Source organism: Ovis aries, chromosome 13 (assembly GCF_016772045.2).
Source record: "Ovis aries strain OAR_USU_Benz2616 breed Rambouillet chromosome 13, ARS-UI_Ramb_v3.0, whole genome shotgun sequence".
Classification (NCBI taxonomy): domain Eukaryota; kingdom Metazoa; phylum Chordata; class Mammalia; order Artiodactyla; family Bovidae; genus Ovis; species Ovis aries.
In genome coordinates, this window is record NC_056066.1 from 1,469,337 (window position 1) to 1,490,105 (window position 20,769).

At 40.8% G+C, this 20,769-nt stretch overlaps 1 protein-coding gene across 2 annotated transcripts in view; it reads left to right on the forward strand.

The window, feature by feature from the left end:
• The window catches only part of PLCB1 (phospholipase C beta 1), an 857,274-nt gene that overhangs the window by 721,617 nt on the left and 114,888 nt on the right, over positions 1-20,769 (forward strand). For both annotated transcript variants that reach the window (XM_042230393.1, XM_060397115.1), the window contains exons 26-27: positions 2,372-2,591; positions 8,890-9,070. In XM_042230393.1, the coding sequence (XP_042086327.1) occupies positions 2,372-2,591; positions 8,890-9,070 (401 nt within the window). The remainder of the gene's footprint in view (positions 1-2,371; positions 2,592-8,889; positions 9,071-20,769) is intronic.

Here is a 20,769-nt window from a genome sequence, read left to right on the forward strand (position 1 = left end):
TTAAAAATACACAAATGCATAGATGAAAAGTGGGTATTTGTATTGATATATTAGCAGTGATTATATCAGGATGGTTTGCTTATGAGTGCTATGTATTTCCTTATGTAAATGGACATTTTCTTTATGTTCAAGGACATATTCAAAAAGTAGCCTTTTATCCATAGGTTTTTTAAAAAATAGTACTTTCAGCGAGATTGTTTTCAATCATACGTTAGGACACCTGGAACCTTGTCCCTAAACTTGCCATAGCTGACACATTGCTCATCATTTTTTAAAGAAGCGGGGTTGAATATGTCACCAAAACAGCACGATTCCTTAGGATTATAAATTTTAACATAATAAGTCATTATGCAACCATAATGAGTCCACTCGGGCCTGAGGGAAACCGTTAAACAAATGGACCTGTTTCTCTCCCTGGCCTCCTTCTCAAAAGGAATTGAATGTCAGGAGAATAGATCCATTATTAAAAGGGAAGCATATTTTATTCCTTAAAAACCTTAGCATTTAAGCACATAAATTATTACTCTGATGTCAATGTTTATCCACTAGACATTCCATTTCCTATTTAGGTCTGTTGGTATTCATGGCATATATTATATCTGAATCTCTTGACATTGCTAAATATTTATAACAACTTATTTTTGTTCCCAGAAGTGGAAAGTTCACATGCAAGGATTGGAAACATGTGAACCATGACTTAATCTAGGTCTAAATAAATGATAATTCATTGAATTTAAGGCACCATCCATTTTCAGGTATCCCGTTACTCATGGAGTGCCAAAAAGGAAAAGCACCAACAAACTGTGACTATCCATTGACTGTATGATGCATCTTAGTTTTAGAAATATTAACGTATTTTAAGTGCATATTCTAAAATTGATTAAATAAGTCCATAAAATGCAGACTGTTTTAAGATCGAGCTCTGTCACATTAAGTGTTTCCTTAGCATTAAATAAAATACTATGTAGTCATGTAAGCTACCACTAACCTCATGGTGCGTTTGGGCAAATCACAGTAAGGACCTTCCTTCATCTTACTGATTTATACTGGAGCAATGTTGTGAGAAACATACAAACCTACCACGTCCATCCTGTGAATAGTGGCCCTGAGAAATGGTGTTCAAGAACCTGTGCAAACATTTGTTAAGCGAGAAACTGTTAAAAAACTGCATTAATTCTTTCATTTCATCATCACCATAACAACCTTAAGAAATAGACATTGTGTGACCCTTAAAGTGAATCCTTTTGGTGCCCACCCAAGTTGCTTCTACCGTCTGGTGCACCCAGTTCCCAGCTGTAGTGAACAATGGTTGCTAACAGCTCAGAACTTCCTCTGCTTTCGAAAACTGTCTTCATGGAAGGCACACTGATTGGGAAGAGGGATTTCTCATCTGAGAAATATCTAGGGGCTGTGTCAGGTACTGGATCATGCAGCATGTCTCATTATATCTCTTTGAGCTACTTGTTACACAGTTGTATCTCTGACAATGCCCTGATGCATTTGATGTTCTAAGCATCAAAGATTTGTATCAAAGCAGGTGTAGTGCTATTTGCAAGCATTTGGAAAGGCAATGGCACCCCACTCCAGTACTCTTGCCTGGCAAATCCCATGGATGGAGGAGCCTGGAAGGCAGCAGTCCATGGCGTCGCTAGGAGTCGGACACGACTGAGTGACTTCACTTTCACTTTTCACTTTCATGCATTGGAGAAGGAAATGGCAACCCACTCCAGTGTTCTTACCTGGAGAATCCCAGGGACGAGGGAGCCTGATGGGCTGCCACCTCTGGGGTCGCACAGAGTTAGACAAGACTGAAGCAACTTAGCAAAAGCAGCAGCAAACCACAGGGAGAGATGAAGATTGTGTAGGAGGTCTTTCATTAAAAGAAAGAAAATTGCCCCCAGCTGAAAGGAAGCCCCCTCTCCAGGGAGCTTATGCCTCTCCCACTGACATTGCCAAGTATGTTGCTTCAAGGTGAAACTGACCCTGTAGTACAGTTCACAGCTGCAGAGCGCCCCCTGGGGTCAGGCAGAAGCAGACCCTGGCCGAGACCGCATCAGCTGCTGCTGCTTCCGTACCTGTTGCCCTCACTCCCCTCCGGAGGGCCCTGCGGTAGATCACACAGAGCCTTGGGCTCTGTTTCTGGGGAACTCTAACCTTTAAAAAACTTACCAGTAAAGAAACTGAGTCTGAGAAATTTGGTAACATAGTCACAAAGTTAGCAAGCAATAGCCAGCACCCGGGAGCACCGTCCAACCTGCAAGCCCTGCCCTCCAGCCGGTGGGCCAGGGTCAGACAGATAACTGCTCAGCAGCCACGGCTCTGCCCACGGAGCCCTCCCAACCTTCTCAGCTCTCATATCCATTTGTTGCAGAAGTAGAAGCGCAGACGATTGAAGAGCTAAAGCAGCAGAAGTCGTTTGTGAAACTTCAAAAGAAGCACTACAAGGAAATGAAAGACCTGGTTAAGAGACACCACAAGAAAACCACCGACCTCATCAAAGAGCACACTACAAAATACAATGAAATCCAGAACGACTACTTGAGAAGGAGAGCAGCTCTGGAAAAGACAGCCAAAAAGGACAATAAGAAAAAGTAAGTTGAATGGGTATTTTTTCTGTGTTTTATAGCATAAAGGAAGAAAGTCATTTGCGTGGATTTTCAGTGTTTTTTTTTTAATGGACAAACTACAATTTAAATGATTTTCTATTGTTGAACATAAGGGTGTTTTTTTCTTTTTATTATTTGCTATTGCAAGAAATGTAGCGATAAATATGTATGGATAAATCTTTCACATATTCTTAATTATTTTCTTAAAATTCTAGAAATGAGATCCCTAGATCAATTTAAAGACTTTTCTGTTTTCAGTTTATAGCTATCAGCAAGATATGAAAGTGCAAACCGGTCAAGGAAAAATTGATGCTTTTAGTATCTTAATCTGCACTTCTTTGTTAAGTTGAATTTTTGGCATATTTATTGTCAATTTATATTTCTTCCTTTGCAAATTGTCATGTTGTGGTCTTTACTTGATTTTTTAAACTGAAATATAGTTGATGATTTTCAGTGTTTTGTACCATGTTTTGGATCTATACCACTGCAAGAAGGAAAGCCACCCAACCCCCTCCTCCTCTCTCTACAGCTCTGGTGTCCCCTCAGTTTACTTTTGCTTGTGAATTTCTTCATTTGACCAGATTTTGAGACTAGATACACAGGAAGTACTCCCCTTGAGTTCTAGCCTGTAGGCCCAAGACCAGCTGGTTGACTAGCCATATTGCAGCTGATATACAATGCAGGAGACACAAGGTCGATCCCTGGGTCGGCAAGACCCCCTGGAGGAGAGCATGACGACCCATTTCAGTATTCTTGCTGGGAAAATCCCATGGACAGAGGACCTGATGGGTTGCATATGGTCCATGGGGCTGCTAAGATTTGAACGTGACTGATGCAGGTGAGCCTGCAGCTTGCAACCTGGGGGATATGACATTTCGCCATGGTCCAGAACCTCACTGAAGAGGCGACTGGTCTCACTGAAAAGAGAATCTCTACTACCCTTTGCTGCCCTATCTGCAACCCACAGACCTCTGTCCAGATAATGCCTTTTCAGGGCCTAAGCCCCACAGTTCCAGGTACTCAGATAGTTCTGGGGAGAAGCATCTCTCACATATTCATTCAACCAATGGGGGCATAGCAATGAACATGACCTATTCAGTTATCACCCCAGCGTGCCTAAGATGGTAGTGTGGGAAAATATGAGAGCATGAAAACTGAGTCAGGAAGGCGGTACCATTCCTTCCTTTTACTTCCTTACTCCGTATTCCAATCCCGATGCCAAGTTGGAGCGAGGTAAGAGGCCTTTTCCAGATGCATCTTGTGACATATGCTTTAACATGTGCTTAACTTTAAAGCAATCAAGATCTAGTACATGGGTTTTAAAATCTGCAAAATCATCATTTTTTTAGGCCTGGAGCAGCCTTAGAAGCCATCTAGGTGAACTGCTGTCAATTCTTCAAGGAGGAATCTGAAAACTAAAGGCTTAACATTTACCCACAGTTACAAACAGTTCAGGCAAAGCTTGGCCTAAAACTTCTCCTGAATGTCTATGTTAGTGCTATATATTTAGTCATTTGTTTATTCCTATATTTATTTACTTATAAGTCATATCATGCAAACTTCCAATAGAATACTGAAGTAGCTTATCATAGAAGACATGAAAATCAAATCCTATAAAAGTAGGAAAACAACCCAAAAAGCACACACATACACATGCACACAGCCTGTCTACCAGCTGCCAGACCTGCTGCTTAGTGCGTGAGTCATTAGCCACAAACAGTGACACACTGTAATTAAAGTGTTTTTCAAGTACAAGATACACACCAGAATCCAAAGACTTCACTAGAAAACTCATGTTTTAAATTAACATATATTGATTTTACTTTAATTCTATACTGAAATGATCAAGCTATGCAAAATACATTATTAAACTTTATTTTACCCATTTCTTTTTTATTCTTAAGATAGCGATGTCAAAAAAAATCAAATACATGGCCCATATTATATTTCAACTGGACAGCACTAACCTTTTAATGTAATTTCTGTCCTTGAACCCTGAAGTTAGCTCTTAGCTTCTGAGAAAAGGAAATGTGGGTTAGATAATTCTCCTTATCTGGTTAAACGAAACTTGCTTTCTTTTCTAAGAGGAAGAAACATTTTCCTGGTATCACTAATAAATCACAAAGAAAAAGATTCAATGTATCTCTTGGATCATATGCAGGCAACATTAGGCAAAAGGGAATAATGTCTTCAACCTTGTTTTTGAGGACGATGCAGAAACATCATCCCTTGGTTATTTTTCTATACTTTCTTTCAACAAACAAACAAAAATTCTTAAGCATCTAGCATCAGAAAATGCATCAGGAGAAACTTTTTTTCCAAGAGGCAAAGCCACTGAGATCTGATTATGTTTGTCCATCTCCCTATGATACATGCGAAAATCCTGAGAACACCTCAGAGTAATAAATGGACATAATGTCCATAAAATCCCACTGACTTTCTTTGTGTTTAGAAAGTATAGTTATTTTCACAAAATATGTTAATGTGTGTGTGTGCTGTGCTGAGTCACTCAGTCATGTCCGACTCTTTGCGACCCCACCAAGCTTCTCTGTCCATGCGGACTCTCCAGGCAAAAACACTGGAGTGGGTTGCCATGCCCTCCTCCAGGGCATCTCTGCAACCCAGGGGTTGAACCCAGGTCTCCCACAGTACAGGCAACTCTTTACCATCTGAGCCATCAGGGAAGCTCAGGGAAAGATATAAGCGTTTGAATGCAGAGTTCCAAAGGATAGCAAGAAGAGATAAGAAAGCCTTCTTCGGCGATCAATGGAAAGAAATAGAGGAAAACAACAGAATGGAAAAGACTAGAGATCTCTTCAACAAAATTAGAGATACCAAGGGAACATTTCATGCAAAGATGGGCTCGATAAAGGACAGAAATGGTATGGACTTCACAGAAGCAGAAGATATTAAGAAGAGGTGGCAAGAATATACAGAAGAACTGTACAAAAAAGATCTTCACGACCAAGATAATCACAATGGTATGATCATTCACCTAGAGCCAGACATTCTGGAGTGTGAAGTCAAGTGGGGCTTAGAAACCATCACTACAAACAAAGCTAGTGGAGGTGATGGCATTCCAGTTGAGCTATTTTAAAATCTGAAAGATGATGCTGTAAAAGTGCTGCACTCAATATGCCAGCAAATTTGGAAAACTCAGCAGTGGCCACAGGACTGGAAAAGGTCAGTTTCATTCCAATCCCAAAGAAAGGCAATGCCAAAGAATGCTCAAACTACCGCACAATTGCACTCATCTCACACACTAGTAAAGTAATGCTCAAAATTCTCCAAGCCAGACTTCAGCAGTACATGAACCATGAACTTCCAGATGTTCAAGCTGGTTTTAGAAAAGGTAGAGGAACCAGAGATCAAATTGCCAACATCCGCTGGATCATGGAAAAAGCAAGAGAGTTCCAGAAAAACATCTATTTCTGCTTTATTGACTATGCCAAAGCCTTTGACTGTGTGGATCACAATCAACTGTGGAAAATTCTGAAAGAGATGGGACTACCAGACCACCTGACCTGCCTCTTGAGAAACCTACATGCAGGTCAGGAAGCAACAGTTAGAAGTGGACATGGAACAACAGACTGGTTCCAAATAGGAAAAGGAGTATATGAAGGCTGTATATTGTCACCCTGCTCTTTTAAATTTATATGCAGAGTACATCATGAGAAACGCTGGGCTGGAAGAAGCACAAACTGGAATCAAGATTGCTGGGAGAAATATCAATAACCTCAGATATGCAGATGACATCACCCTTATGGCAGAAAGTGAAGAGGAACTAAAAAGCCTCTTGATGAAAGTGAAAGAGGAGGGTGAAAAAGTTGGCTTAAAGCTCAACATTCAGAAAACGAAGATCATGGCATCTGGTCCCATCACTTCATGGGAAATAGATGGGAAAACAGTGGAAACAGTGTCAGACTTTCTTTTTGGGGGCTCCAAAATCACTGCAGATGCTGACTGCAGCCATGAAATTAAAAGACGCTTACTCCTTGGAAGAAAAGTTATGACCAACCTAGATAGCATATTGAAAAGCAGAGACAATACTTTGCCAACAAAGGTCCATTTAGTCAAGGCTATGGTTTTTCCACTGGTCACGTATGGATGTGAGAGTTGGACTGTGAAAAAGGCTGAGCACCGTAGAATTGATGCTTTTGAACTGTGGTGTTGGAGAAGACTCTTGAGAGTCCCTTGGACTGCAGGGAGATCCAACCAGTCCATTCTGAAGGAGATCAGCCCTGGGATTTCTTTGGAAGGAATGATGCTAAAGCTGAAACTCCAGTACTTTGGCTACCTCATGAGAAGAGTTGGCTCATTGGAAAAGACTCTGATGCTGGGAGGGATTGGGGGCAGGAGGAGAAGGGGATGACAGAGGATGAGATGGCTGGATGGCATCACTGACTCAATGGACATGAGTTTGAGTGAACTCCGGGAGTTGGTGATGGACAGGGAGGCCTGGCATGCTGCGATTCGTGGGGTCGCAACGAGTCGGACACGACTAAGCGACTGAACTGAACTGAACTGAATATGTAATGGGCTTGTTCTTTCTAAATGATTTAATAACTACATTTCAGATGTATTTTTATTGAGGTAACATTGGTTTGTAAGTTTCATGTGTGCAATATTATATTAGATTAGTTTCTTATTCAAATACCTATCATCTCAACTGAGCTTCCACCTAATGCAAAGAGCAGATCATTCAAAGACAGTTTCCATCGGGCACTGTGTTGTTCCCAGAGCATAGACCGCACTTTCTAGATGGCTGTCCTATGGCAGGCAGCACTGCCGCTCCCTCATACTGTGTCCTCAGAAAAACTGCCTCACTGAACCTGTTTCCTCAGATACAAACTGGAGGTGGTTGTGCCTTCTAGTTGGCTTATCGTGAAAGCCAGAAGCCAAGCAGAGCATCCCTGTCACCTGCTGAGTGGTCACGAAATGTAACCCTGGTGCCTCTGCTGTGGTGGCTGTCCCTCATTCAAGCATCACCTTTCTCTTCTGACTGCTTCAGTTTCCTGCTACAGAAGATGACAAATGTATCTCATGTTTGTGCCAAGACAGAGGTCGCCCCACCAACACTCTGATGCTGATAAATAGACTTATATTCGTGCAGACTAGAGGGCCACTTCAATCCTGCCATGCGATGCCGATGTTTAGATCTTTGAGGGAATTCTGAGTGCTTTATTTGACAAATTAGGATCTTAACACTAGCTTCTACCAACTGCTTCTCCATAGGGCACTATTGTGTTGGCCTAATTCAAAGAGAAAGCAAGAGGAATCAGTACCAGCTGATCCAAGAAACCTCTTCCACTTGGTCACAAGTGAAAGCACAGAGACAGAATCTGATGTTCTGGGTGGTTCTTCCTGCAGAGGTTTCTATGTAAATTAACAGAACAAACCTGCTCCTAGTACTGTTTCCAACACTGCCTCTCTTTCTATTTGACCTAAAGAAGTCAGAGCACAAACTTTGAAGGAACCACACTATGTACTTTAGCACAATAATAAGTTAGTGAGAATTGCTTTGTTTTGTTTCAACATTAGTCCTAAACTTCTAAATATCTGTGTAATTCTCTATGAATAACTCAAAGGAACTCCCCTTGCACAGAGTGAGCTCTTGACAAATATATTATAATGAACTCAATTCATCCTCCTTTCTCTTGGAACCAAAGTGACGTTTGGGTGGAGATATCAATGAAGTTGGTTCAGCTCCCAGAGAAAACTATGTTAATGACAAATCTTTGCTATTAAAAGATGTCAAGAAACAGAACATGTCAGGTGGGAGTGTTGCCGTGCCGTCTGCGTATGCTGTCTGTTGTCAATCTGTACCATCTGGAAGCAAAATTCAGCACCTTTTTAACTCCCCTACAGCATTATCAATGCTGTATGGGAGAAATGTATAGGAAATGCATACAAGAGATGTAGCTGGGAATTGCGTTATACATTCTATGTTAAAAGAACAAAAGCCTCAAAAAGTCCTTATTAGACATTGTTTTTCCCAAAGAGGCTTATCCTCTTCGGCACCACCATGAGGAAACCTAGCTACCTGGCTTTCCTTTTCGGCCCCTACCTCTTTGTAGAACAACCCAGATTTCATCTACTTTCCGTGTTTGGAGACTCTCTCTTGCTAAGCTTGTCCTTGGGGTATCAGCCTCTGTCTCAAGTGGTTTATTGACTATTTATTTCCAAACACATTCCTCTCTCTAGGAAGGACTTTGCTGAGCAGCCCTCTCTCTACCTTGCTCTGAACTGCACATTTTGTGAGCCGATCTCTTTGTCTCTGCAGATCAGAACCCAGTAGCCCTGACCACGTCTCATCAACAATTGAACAAGACCTTGCTGCCCTGGATGCCGAAATGACCCAAAAGTTAGTAGATCTGAAGGACAAACAGCAGCAGCAGCTGCTTAATCTTCGACAAGAGCAGTATTATAGCGAAAAATACCAGAAGCGAGAACACATTAAACTGGTAAGCCTGAAAAATGTGATTTATGTGTCTATACCCAAAACTTTTTTTCTATAAAGAATATTGTTAAAATTAATTTATTTAATTGAAGGGATAATTACTTTACAATATTGTGATGGTTTTCGCCATACGTGGATTGGCCATAGGAATACATGTTTGATTCTCTTGGATACTGTTAACAGGAGGCAGCAGCAAGTTTGGCTGGCACTTTCATTTTGCTTCCTTATTGAGTAATCTTCTTTTGTTACCAGGTTATGGAGAGAGGTAAGATGCATTTCTCAGATCCATATTGTGACATGTGATTTAACACATGCTTGACATGAAAGCATAATCAAAACTTAGGAGCTGGATTTTAAAAAGCAACAAAGTCATCATTTCTTAGAAATGGAAATTACATGAGGCAAATAGCATCTACTATACTAATATTTTGCAAATTCCATTATTCTAACATCTTTTCTGAACTCCTCTCTGTTCTCCAATGAGGCTATGCTTTATTTTTATTTTCACTAATTCATTTTTTGGCTATAATCATTTGGGGGGATATTTTGAAAATCTTACAAGGAATTGGAAAATACTTATATTTAAGAAAATTAAGAACATACTGCAAATAATGGTTCACTTTTTATGCAGTAGTGTAGTTTTGCAGTGGTATAAAAAGAGCAGAAAAGTTTATACAATCCACTTGCCTAGGTTTAGAATCTAAAAGACAATATTTAAGTGGCCAGTATGGAATGTTGTCCACTCAGTTTCTGAGGCTCCCTATGAAAGGAAATGCCATCATTTCCATGAATGATCAGTTTTGTCCTCCAAAACATTTTCTCAGTAATTGTGACACTCCATTTTTTTCTTTTTTTTAATGAAAGTCAAAGTGTTAGTTGCTCAGTCATGTCCGACTCTTTGCAACCCCAAGGACTGTAGCCTGCTGGGCTCCTGTGTCCATGGAATAATGGACAAGAACAGTGGAGTGGGTTGCCATTCCCTTCTCCAGGGGATCTTCTCAACCCAGGGACGGAATCAGGGTCTCCAGCATTGTGAACAGATTCTTTACCATCTGAGCCACGAGGGAAGCCCTTTATTGAAATATAGTTGATTTATGATGTTGTATTAATTTCTGCTGTACAGCAAAGTGATTCCATTATATATCAGTTCAGTTCAGTCCAGTTGCTTAGTCGTGTTTGACTCTTTGTGACCCCATGGACTGCAGCATGCCAGGCTTCCCTGTCCATCACCAACTCCCAGAGCTTGCTCAAATTCATGTCCATCAAGTCAGTGATGCCATCCAACCATCTCATCCTCTGTCATCTCCTTCTCCTGCTACCTTCAATCTTTCCCAGCATCAGGGTCTTTTCAAATGAGCCAATTCCGCACATCAGGTGGCAGAAGTATTGGAGCTTCAGCATCAGTCCTTCCAGTGAATATTCAGGACTGACTTCCTTTAGAATTGAATGGTTTGATCTCCTTGCAGTCCATGGGACTCTCATGAGTCTTCTCCAACACCACAGTTCAAAAACATCAATTATATGTATACATACATGTTTTAAAAATTCTTTTCCATTATAGCCTATCACCGGATTTTTTTTTTGAAATTAGTACATTTGTTTTTATTATAATTACCTATATTGGAGGGTTTATTATTTTTTGAGAATCTTTTTTAAATTTTACTTTATTTTACTTTACAATACTGTATTCATTTTGCCATATATCAACATGAATCCACCACAGGTATACACATGTTCCCAATCCTGAACCCCCCTCCTACCTCCATCCCCATACCAACTCTCTGGGTCATCCCAGTGCACCAGCCCCAAGCATCCTGTATCCTGCATCAAACCTAGACTGGCGATTTGTTTCTTATATGATATTATACATGTTTCAATGCCATTCTCCCAAATCATCCCACCCTCTCCCTCTCCCACAGAGTCCAAAAGACTGTTCTATACATCTGTGTCTCTTTTGCTGTCTCGCATACAGGGTTATCATTACCATCTTTCTAAATTCCATATATATGCATTAGTATACCGTATTGATGTTTTTCTTTCTGGCTTACTTCACTCTGTATAATAGGCTCCAGTTTCATCCACCTCATTAGAACTGATTCAAATGTATTCTTTTTAATGGCTGAGTAATACTCCATTGTGTATATGTACCACAGCTTTCTTATCCATTCATCTGCTGATGGACATCTAGGTTGCTTCCAGGTCCTGGCTATTATAAACAGTGCTGCGATGAACATTGGGATACACGTGTTTCTTTCAATTGTGGTTTCCTTGGTGTGTATGCCCAGCAGTGGGATTGCTGGGTCATAAGGCAGTTCTATTTGTAGTTTTTAAGGAATCTCCACACTGTTCTCCATAGTGGCTGTACTAGTTCGCATTCCCACCAACAGTGTAGGAGGGTTCCCTTTTCTCCACACCCTCTCCAGCATTCATTGCTTGCAGACTTTTGGATCGCAGCCATTCTGACTGGTGTGAAGTGGTACCTCATTGTGGTCCTGATTTGCATTTCTCTGATAGTGAGTGGTGTTGAGCATTCTTTCATGTGTTTGTTTGCCATCTGTATGTCTTTGGAGAAATGTAGTTTCCTGTGCTATACAGTAGCACTTTGTTGCTTATCCATCCTCTACATAATACTTTGAATCGGCTAATCCTAAACTCACAGTCTGTCCCTCTCCCACCTCTTCTCGGCAAACACAGGTCTGTTCTCTGTGTCTGTGAGTCTGTTTCCTAGACAGGTGCATTTGTGTCGTATTCTAGATTCCATATGTAAGTGATACCATGTGGAATCATAGGGTATTTGTCTCCCTCTGACTTACCTTCGTTTAGTATGATAATCTCTAAGCCGATCCATTTTGCCGCACATGGCGTTAGTTCGCTCTGCTATGGTTGAGTCACACTTCGTCGTATACGTGTACCACATCCTCTTTATCCATTCATCTGCAGATGGGCACTTAGGTTGCGTCCCTGTCTTGGCTGTTGTCAGTAGCCAATGTGCTGCTGCTGTGCGGTGCTCAGTCATGTCCAACCCTTTGCCACCCCCTGGAGTATATAGCCCATCAGACTCCTCTGCCCATGGAATTTTCCAGGCATGAATATTGGATTTCCTACTCCATGGGGTCTTCCTGACTCAGGGACTGAACCCACGTCTCTTGTGTCTCCTGCATTGGCAGGCAGATTCTTTACCACCATGCCATCTGAGAAGCCCCATTAGCCAGTCGCCACTGCTATGAACACACGGGTGCATGTATTTTTTTGAATTATGACTTCGTCCAGATATATGCGCAGGAGTGGTATTCCTGGATCACACGGCAAGTCCCCTTTTACTTTTTTGAGCGACCGCCAGAAAGTTTTCCATAGTTACTGCACCAGCTTGCATTTCATTGTTGTTGATGGCTTGATACATAATAGGGACATGATAAATGTTTGGTGACAGATAAATTAAATGAATCAAGCAATAAAGTAGCCTTGAAAATAAGTTCATGCCAAAAACAAAACAAGTGAGTAAGTATAATAAAAATTAGTGTACCTAGGGTAAATGGATTCTAAGAGACATTTATATGTTCTGTTCATTTCATTGCTGGAGGCCTCTCCATGTAAGAGAATTCTGAAGCTTTCTCTGCTGGTAGGTGGTAAACAGTGAATAGTTTCGTCATGACTGTGTCTTAGATGATTCAAGGTAATGCTCTTGTTCTATTACTAGTCTAGTTTGCAGTGATAGTATGTGAAAGAGCAGGTCAAAATCACAAGAGGAGCTTGTCAAAAATCAGATTCCACTTGGTCAGTTAGTGTCAACCTGAGCAGCATCAGAATCACCTGGAGGGTGGTTAAATCACAGATTGTTGGACCCTACGCTGAACTGTAAATTCAGCAAGCCTAGTGTGGGGCTGGCAATTCTGACGCTTCTGGTCCCAGGCCCCCCTTTTGAGACCCACTGCTCTAAACCTAAACATTGGGCTCAAGGATTTATTTTTAAAAGCTCCACATGCTGTTGAGGGGCTGCCTTATTTTTGAACTATTGAAATAAGATCAAGCAGTGAAATTACGGTTGGGTAGAGGTCAGGTTTCCTATAAGCTAGAGATTGCCTTGCTGGACCTGAGAAAGTACAAGTGAATTTTAACAGGAGAGAATGGCTTTGGGAGCTACAGTCTACTACCATTGGTCTTCTCAGTCACCCATATCTAGGACTCCAGAAATAATAACAATCATAAAAATTAAAGTAGCAACTGTGTATTGAACACTCCCCATGGGGCCATACGCTGTGCTAAATCATTTACAGAAAGTATCCAATTTAATCTTCAGAACACTACCAGTTAGTACTATTGTCAGCCCATTTTGCAGTTTAAAAACTTAAGAGAAATGTAGTGACTTTCCGTGATGAACTAAAGTAGTTAGTTTTTGAACCACAAATACTAAGCAATGCAGGCATAATCATTTGGAGTTTCCTCAGAGCACCAGTCCACAGCAGGATCCTTTTCCCAAGAAAAGAAACATGGCTATTCAGAAGAGATATGATGGAATAAGAGGGAATCCCAGGATTCATAGCAGATTCCTAAAATAAAAATTAGGGGTGTGAGTAGAAACAGAAACCCAAACATTCCAGAAGGGCCTCCTGGGGATAAGGAGACTTGAGTTTCAGAAATGAGGTGCAGAAATCCCAAGAAATAGCTACACAAGCTCAAAGTCCCAGGGGTAATTTTACGTGAGTGTTGACACCACATCAGATACCACCAGATGGGGCATAAAAAGCTGCTGGACAGACTTTCCCCTGAAGGAGAAGGTTGGCAGGAGCTGTAGAAGACCAAGCTGAACTTACAGGTGGGAAAAGCCACCGGAAGGGCCACTGGAGCAGGGGAGCTGGTGAAACTCCCAGTGTAGGTGACAATCCCAGAACACGTGCTTCTGACTCCTTCTCCCCGGGAAGGAACGAGTGAGTCCATAGTGAAAGCTTTAAAGGGTTTTCAGAAAAGCAAATGCATGTGTCCAAGCCAATCTGACCTTTCAGGCCAAATGTATGGAACCTACTTGAAATGCTGCCTCATTCACCACTGTGATTGTGGATCTGGGGTTAGAGAATGCCCCAGTGCCTTTGAACACAATTGTGTGGGCCCTTATTAAGAAGGCTAAGATCCAAACATCTAGGATTTAGAGCAACACAGAGTTTATTCTAAAGCCATTTCAGAGCATCCTCCATTTATATGACATGTCTTTAGCTGACATGTGGATTAGAACTTTAACCCCACTTGTGGTAACTAGAAATTGTTCTACCAGGAAGTATTTTGATTGAAAGACACCTGGACGTGTCAATTCTATCTTTGGTTATGGTTCTGAATTAAAAATGTCCTTTTAGGCTAAATGAGACTAATGGAAGTGTAATTAAACAGCAAGAAGGCCGCAGGTAAAAAGGAGTATTCGGGTGATGAGGAAAATTAAGCAGAAGGTATTTTATCTCCTAAAATTGCTTTGGGAATTAAATGCAAATGTAAACCCACAGTTCAAGGATTGAGAAAGAAACCACATCTATAAACTCCCTGCCAAATATTCATTACAACTTAATATCTGCCAAACCCTCTGATAGATGCTGGAGATACAGATGAGAAAGATGTGATCAGCACACACGCAGGGAACGTGTGCTCCAGTCATGACACCACGTGAGAATTGACACCACAGAGATATCAGCAGACTGATACAGAGACACAGGTGTGAGGACAGTTTGCCTAACCATAAAAATTGATAAAAACCAAAAGAATATTCTGAGGTGACTGTTCATGTTTTCATAGGAGGCACACCAAGCTTGATACACTCTGTAGCTTCAGAGGACTTATTCTACTGTCCAAATAGGAATCATTAGCCTTAAAATCCTATGTGCAAACAGCTCTGTAGCCTAATTACTCACAGTGAGATCCCCAAATCACCTGAAGCCAGCCTGTTAGACATGCAGAGTCTCAGGTCCCACCCCAGGCCTGCTAAATCACAATTTGCATTTTGATAAGAAGCCTAGATGACTTGCTATACATTAAAGTTACAGAAACAGGTTTTAGAGCCTTTGCTCAAAATGTGTTTTTGAATAAACATAACGTTCTTGGCTGAGATAGAAAATATGTCTCTACTCCTCACACCTTGACCATCAAGCGGAATGGTTATCTCTTAGTCATAAAAGGGACAGATCCTATGGAAATCCCCTCTGTGATTTCCTGCCTGTGTTCATGATAGAAGCACTTTCAGTTGGGCATAAGTGAAAATAAAGATGTCAGTTCCCTGACCCCATGCAAGTGTTTGCACCCCCCGAAAAATTTTCATAACTATCTTGGGGGTTTGTGGAGCCCAGTGAAGGCTCTGTGTTCAGGAAAGAACTCTTATGTTTGGGAAATCTGCTCTAACTTACCTGTTTTTCATCAGCTGCCATAAGCTGACCCTGATACCATTAGGAAAAGCTCTTAATTTTAAATATGAGTTTGGTAAGAGAAATTCTTAGGCGGTCCCTCTGAGGGTTCTTGATTACTCTCAGAATCAGCCCCAGCATCACATTCAAGGCACAATACCCACAGCTCAAGGAGAAGAGGTTTTACGGTGACATCCACGGGGTCGCTTCTCAGTTGCCACAGGGTTAGACCCACTGTTCCGTCTTCCATCCTCTCTCTCCCTCTCAGGGGCACCCCCTCTCACAGCACCCTTCTCTTTACCCTCTGCAGAGGCTTAGTGTGCTGTCCTCTGCACCTTTCCTCCTCTTTCTCATACTCTGTGTCCCACGTGTTCCAAACCGTGCATTTCTCCTTCCTTCACGTGGATCTCCTGGTGGGGATTATTCTCATATACCCTCCCGTCCGTCCCATTGGCAAGCAGTCTTGGGCCTCAAACCCACAGTAGCACCTGCTGAGTGTTCACTGAGTGCTCCAGTTCCCTGTCAACTCTGGGGAATGAGGGTTATGTTTCACAGTGAAAGCCCTGGGTAGATACTGACCAGCTGCTAAGGGAACAGCCCATCAAGATGTAAGCGATGATGAGTGAGGGTGTGGGGTCAAATGTCATCATTTCTGGCCACCAATCCCCCACCGAGGGCTTCTGTTTTCTCATCTGTCCAGTGAAGATAAGAATATTGATGTCCTGTGACTGAGGGAGCTCAGCATCTTCTTTTCTGATGATTTCTATCAGCATTATTTGCTGCTGCAGCCTTTCTGGAAGCCAATCTTGAATTTTCTGCTGTCTCTGGTTCTCTGTGTACCAGGAGTAACTTCAGTGTCAGGAAGTAACTAATCTACTGTGGTTGTGGTGGTGTGATCTGTCTTCTTCCAATATTCTGACTTTGATGTAGGTCATTTTTCTGGGGGAATAGATGATCTAGCTTTCCTGAAAACTTTACTTTCTCTACCAAAAAAGAAATGACAAATAAATAAAAGGCTTTAGTAGTGAAATAAAGAATGAAATAATTGTCAAAATGTGTTCTGATTTGTCAGTCTTCCTGATTATCATTGCATAACTCATTGAACTGACGTTCTTCTAGGTTAGACAGATAGATTGAGTGAGTGAGTGTGAGCTAAGAACACTGGAGTGGGTTGCCGTGCCCTCCTCCAAGGGATCTTCCCAACTCAGGGATTGAACCTGAGGCTCTAAGTCTCCTGCATTGGCAAGCAGGTTCTTTAACTCTAGTGCCACCTGCGAAGCTCAGATAGATAGATAGCTATGGATAAATATATAGACATTATATTTATTGCCATTTCTATTGATTGAATTATGAAAAAAGGAACATATTTCCATGTGTGTATTGCCCATTTGTATTTCTTTTTTCTGCAAACAATTTATATCCACTGCCTAGTTTTCTGCTGGACTGTCTTATTCGTTTGACCTACAGAGTCTATGCTGTGTCTTTTAATTGATTATTTTGGGAAGTTGGGCGAGTTAGAGAGTGTAAAATATGCTTATGTAGTCATATAAGCTATAGTTACTGAAGGCCTACCACAGCTCTTATACTGGTGGGGGGATTCCCGAGGCCCCAGCCTAAATGTAGTCCCTACCCTCAGAGGCTCACCATGGTTAAGAACACAGTTGTGAAGACAGACAAACCTTCTAGTAGTATGCCTATCCATATTCTTTAGCTATGTTGCATAATACACACCTCAAAACTTAAAATAACAACTGTTTATTTAGCCCATGTTTCTTTGTGGAGCAATTTGAACTTGACTTTTCTAGAAGGATCTTCTGCTCTTGGCTGAGCTCATTCACGTGTCTGTGATTCACTTGCCAGTTACCTAGAGACTCTGCTCCTGAAGTTTGGCTGACTGTCAGCTGGTCTGGGCAGGTGACTAACACGCCTCTCTCATCATCCAGCAAGGCTAACCTGGGCTTGTCTGCATGGAAGTTGGAAAGGATTCTAATTGAGAGCAGCAGAAGGCGGCAAGTTTTTGACAGGTCTTATAATATCTTCCTCCAAGCAAGTCAGAAGGTTCACCCAGATACAAGGGGTAGTGAAACAGACTGTATCTCTTTCACCGGACCTGCAAGTCATTGCAAAGAGTGAATGCAGGGAATGGTGGAGAATTAGGGCTATTTTTCTTTGCAAAAATCAACACATAGCCCTCATAGTTTGGATGTGAGAGTCAATAAAATAATCCACGGAAAACTTAACACCGTGCCTAGAACATAGTCACCATTCTTTATCAAAGGACAGTTTGTACAAGATTTACAATGAGAAGACATGGCTTCTATTTTTAGTTATGCAGCTTGAGCTAAATCATTTCACCATTTCAAGTATCTGTATCCTTATTTCTAAAAGAAAAAGTTTGTAAAAGAATACTGGTTAAGTTTCTCTCTGACTTCTATAGACTACAGAGATAATTCAACTCTCATATCTATTAAAATGATGATCAGGGATTTCAGTTTAAAGCAATAAGCAAATGTTGTTGTTGTGTGTGTCTGAGTGTGCACAGTATGTCTTAGTGTATTTTTTGTGTTAATTGATAACTATTTAGGTAAGATGAAGGGAAAAGAGTCAGTAAACAGAACCCATCCCCAAGGCAAAGAAAATAATAGCCCTGTCTTGTACCAACTTAAAGGAGCTTAGAGAACGGAAGAAATTTTGCTGAAAGGATAATTCCAAAATAGAATCCACAAGTCTGATAATTTAGTTTGTGCCCTCTGGAATTACAAGACTCATTGCACTCCATCTGGTAAGTGAGAGATGTTTGAAATGATTTATTTTGCATTAAGGAAAAAAGGAGCTGACATGCTGTGCTGTTTATCTTCATGGGCAGATCTTCTAGGTCTAGCTTTCAAATGGACTACTGAAATATTAAGGGCTTCGCAGGCAGTGCAGTGTTAGAGAATTCTCCTGATAATGCAGAAGACGCCAGAGAAGTGGGTTCAACCCCTGGATCAGGAAGAAGCCCTGGAGTAGGAAATGGCAACCCGCTCCAGTATTCTTGCTTGGAAAATTCCACAGACAGAGGAGCCTGGCAGGCTACAGTCCGTGGGGTCACAGAGTCAGACACAACCGAGTGACTATATATGAATTATTTTTAATGAAACTTTTTATCATAAAATAAATTCCCTTTATCATTAAAATAAATATTTTATGGCCATAAATATCTACTTTTATTATTTTAGGACATTTTAAAATCATCATTGAATTCTAAAAAAATATTTATAATGATAGAAACATAATTTTATAATTTATGAAAGGAATCTTAGAGATCATTTAGATGCCATATTTTACTGATGAGGAAACAAGGCTCAAGAGTTAAGATAGAAAACATAAGCATCATCTACGGTGATAAAACATCTCAACTTCGTTCAGAGTTTCATTTACCAAATGTCTTGATTTTTTTCTTTCTTTTTCTTTTATTTTTTAAATTATTTATTTTAGTTGGAGGCTAATTACTTTACAATATTGTAGTGGTTTTTGCCGTACATTGATATGAATCAGCCATGTGTGTACATGTGTTCCCCACCCTGAACCCCCCTCCCACCTCACTCCCCATCCCATCGCTCTGGGTCATCCCAGTGCACCAGCCCTGAGCACCCTGTCTCATGCATCGAAACATTTCCAGTTGATAGCCTTATAAAAGGATACCAGAAATATCATTCAAGGGAGTATGCTACATTGACCCATTTACATTTCCCAGAAAGCTAAGAAACTGACATTTACTTTGGTATATTTCAAAAGTGAAAAATAATTTTAAATGTTATAGATTCATTAGGCCAACTTATTGACATTGATTAGGAGTTGCAGTCAGATTTTCATTTTCACTTTTTGCTTTACCCAGAAAGTAAAAAAGAAAATTTCAAGGATTCTTTAAATCTTTAGATTCAAATAAGCAGCTCCAAATTCTGTTTAGCTATGGAAATGTAAAATGTAATTTCATAGGTATGTCAGACTGCCTCAGAAATGATCAAGATGGTTGTTCATTTAGTCCAAGACTTTCTCCTCCTTTGGAGAAGAGAAGAGAGCTGGTGGGTGAAATGAGCTCCACCTGGACAGGGCTTGTCTGCCAGCTCCTAGTTGGAGCATCACACAGTATCCAGCACATCATAGGTGCTCAGAAAATATGAGTGGAATGAATAAATGAATATTTCTCAATTTGAAAAGCCAGTTTACATCCCAGTATAAACATTCCCCTTGTTTTTAAATTATCAATAATGTGTTTAATATATATATTGTTATTTAGTTTAGATGCAACATAAATTAATTCTTCATAGAAAAAAAAATTATGGTGAGAGTGCAGAATGGATGCTTTGACTAGCACAAAAGAAAGTGCTCTCCAGGGAGGACTGCTCAGCCTTATGTGGTGGCCTGGTCAGGAAGGGCATTTGGGGGAGAATAGATACATGTGTATGGATGGCTGGGTCAGTCTGCCATGGCCTGAAACTATCACAGCATTGTTAGTCAGCTATACTCCAATATAAAATTTAAAAGTGTCTAAAAAAGCAAGAGTAGGTGCTCTCTCTTCCAGCTGTGAGTGGAAGGAGAAGGGAAATGAGTTTGCCTGAGGATGAACATTCTATTGGGCTTCCCAGATGGTTCGGTGGTAAAGAATACACCTGTGATGCAAGAGACACGAGAGATGTGGGTTCGATCCCTAAGCTGGAAAAAACCCCTGGAGTAGGAAAGCTGCTCAAGTATTCTTGCATTAAATTCCATGGACAGAGGAACCTGGTGGGCTGCAGTCTATGGGCCACAAAGAGCTGGACAACACTGAATGCAATCATGAACATTCTATAGTTGGCTCTTTGCCTACTTCCCCAAATTATCCTTCTTAGGAGAGTTTCCAAACAGGGCAATTTCTGTCCACATACTTTTTTCTTTTAATCCCTTTCAAGTTAGAGTTAAGGAGTTATTATTCTCCTTGGAAACCATTCTTTCACCCTCAAATGACTAAACCAAATGAAATTCAGCATGGAGCTGAGAATAAGCATGCCATTATATTCCCAAGGGCTTTTCTTTTTCATTCCTTAGAAGGTTTGGAATACTTAGCTAGGAGAGTTGTCATGAGTGGTAAATAAATAAGAAAAATAATTTAAATGTGTCTATTCCTTTGGGTCAGAAAAAGAATCATATTAAAAGTTAAAATTAAATGTTATTTACTGCATTTAAGTTTACTGTGTACTCTCCTGATTTTTCTCCCCTAGGAATTCTAAACTAATCTTTTGTTCTTTTCTATCTTTGGTGAGTTTTGTGGCTAATATATGATGTAATGGCTCTTTGAGTAGAGCCT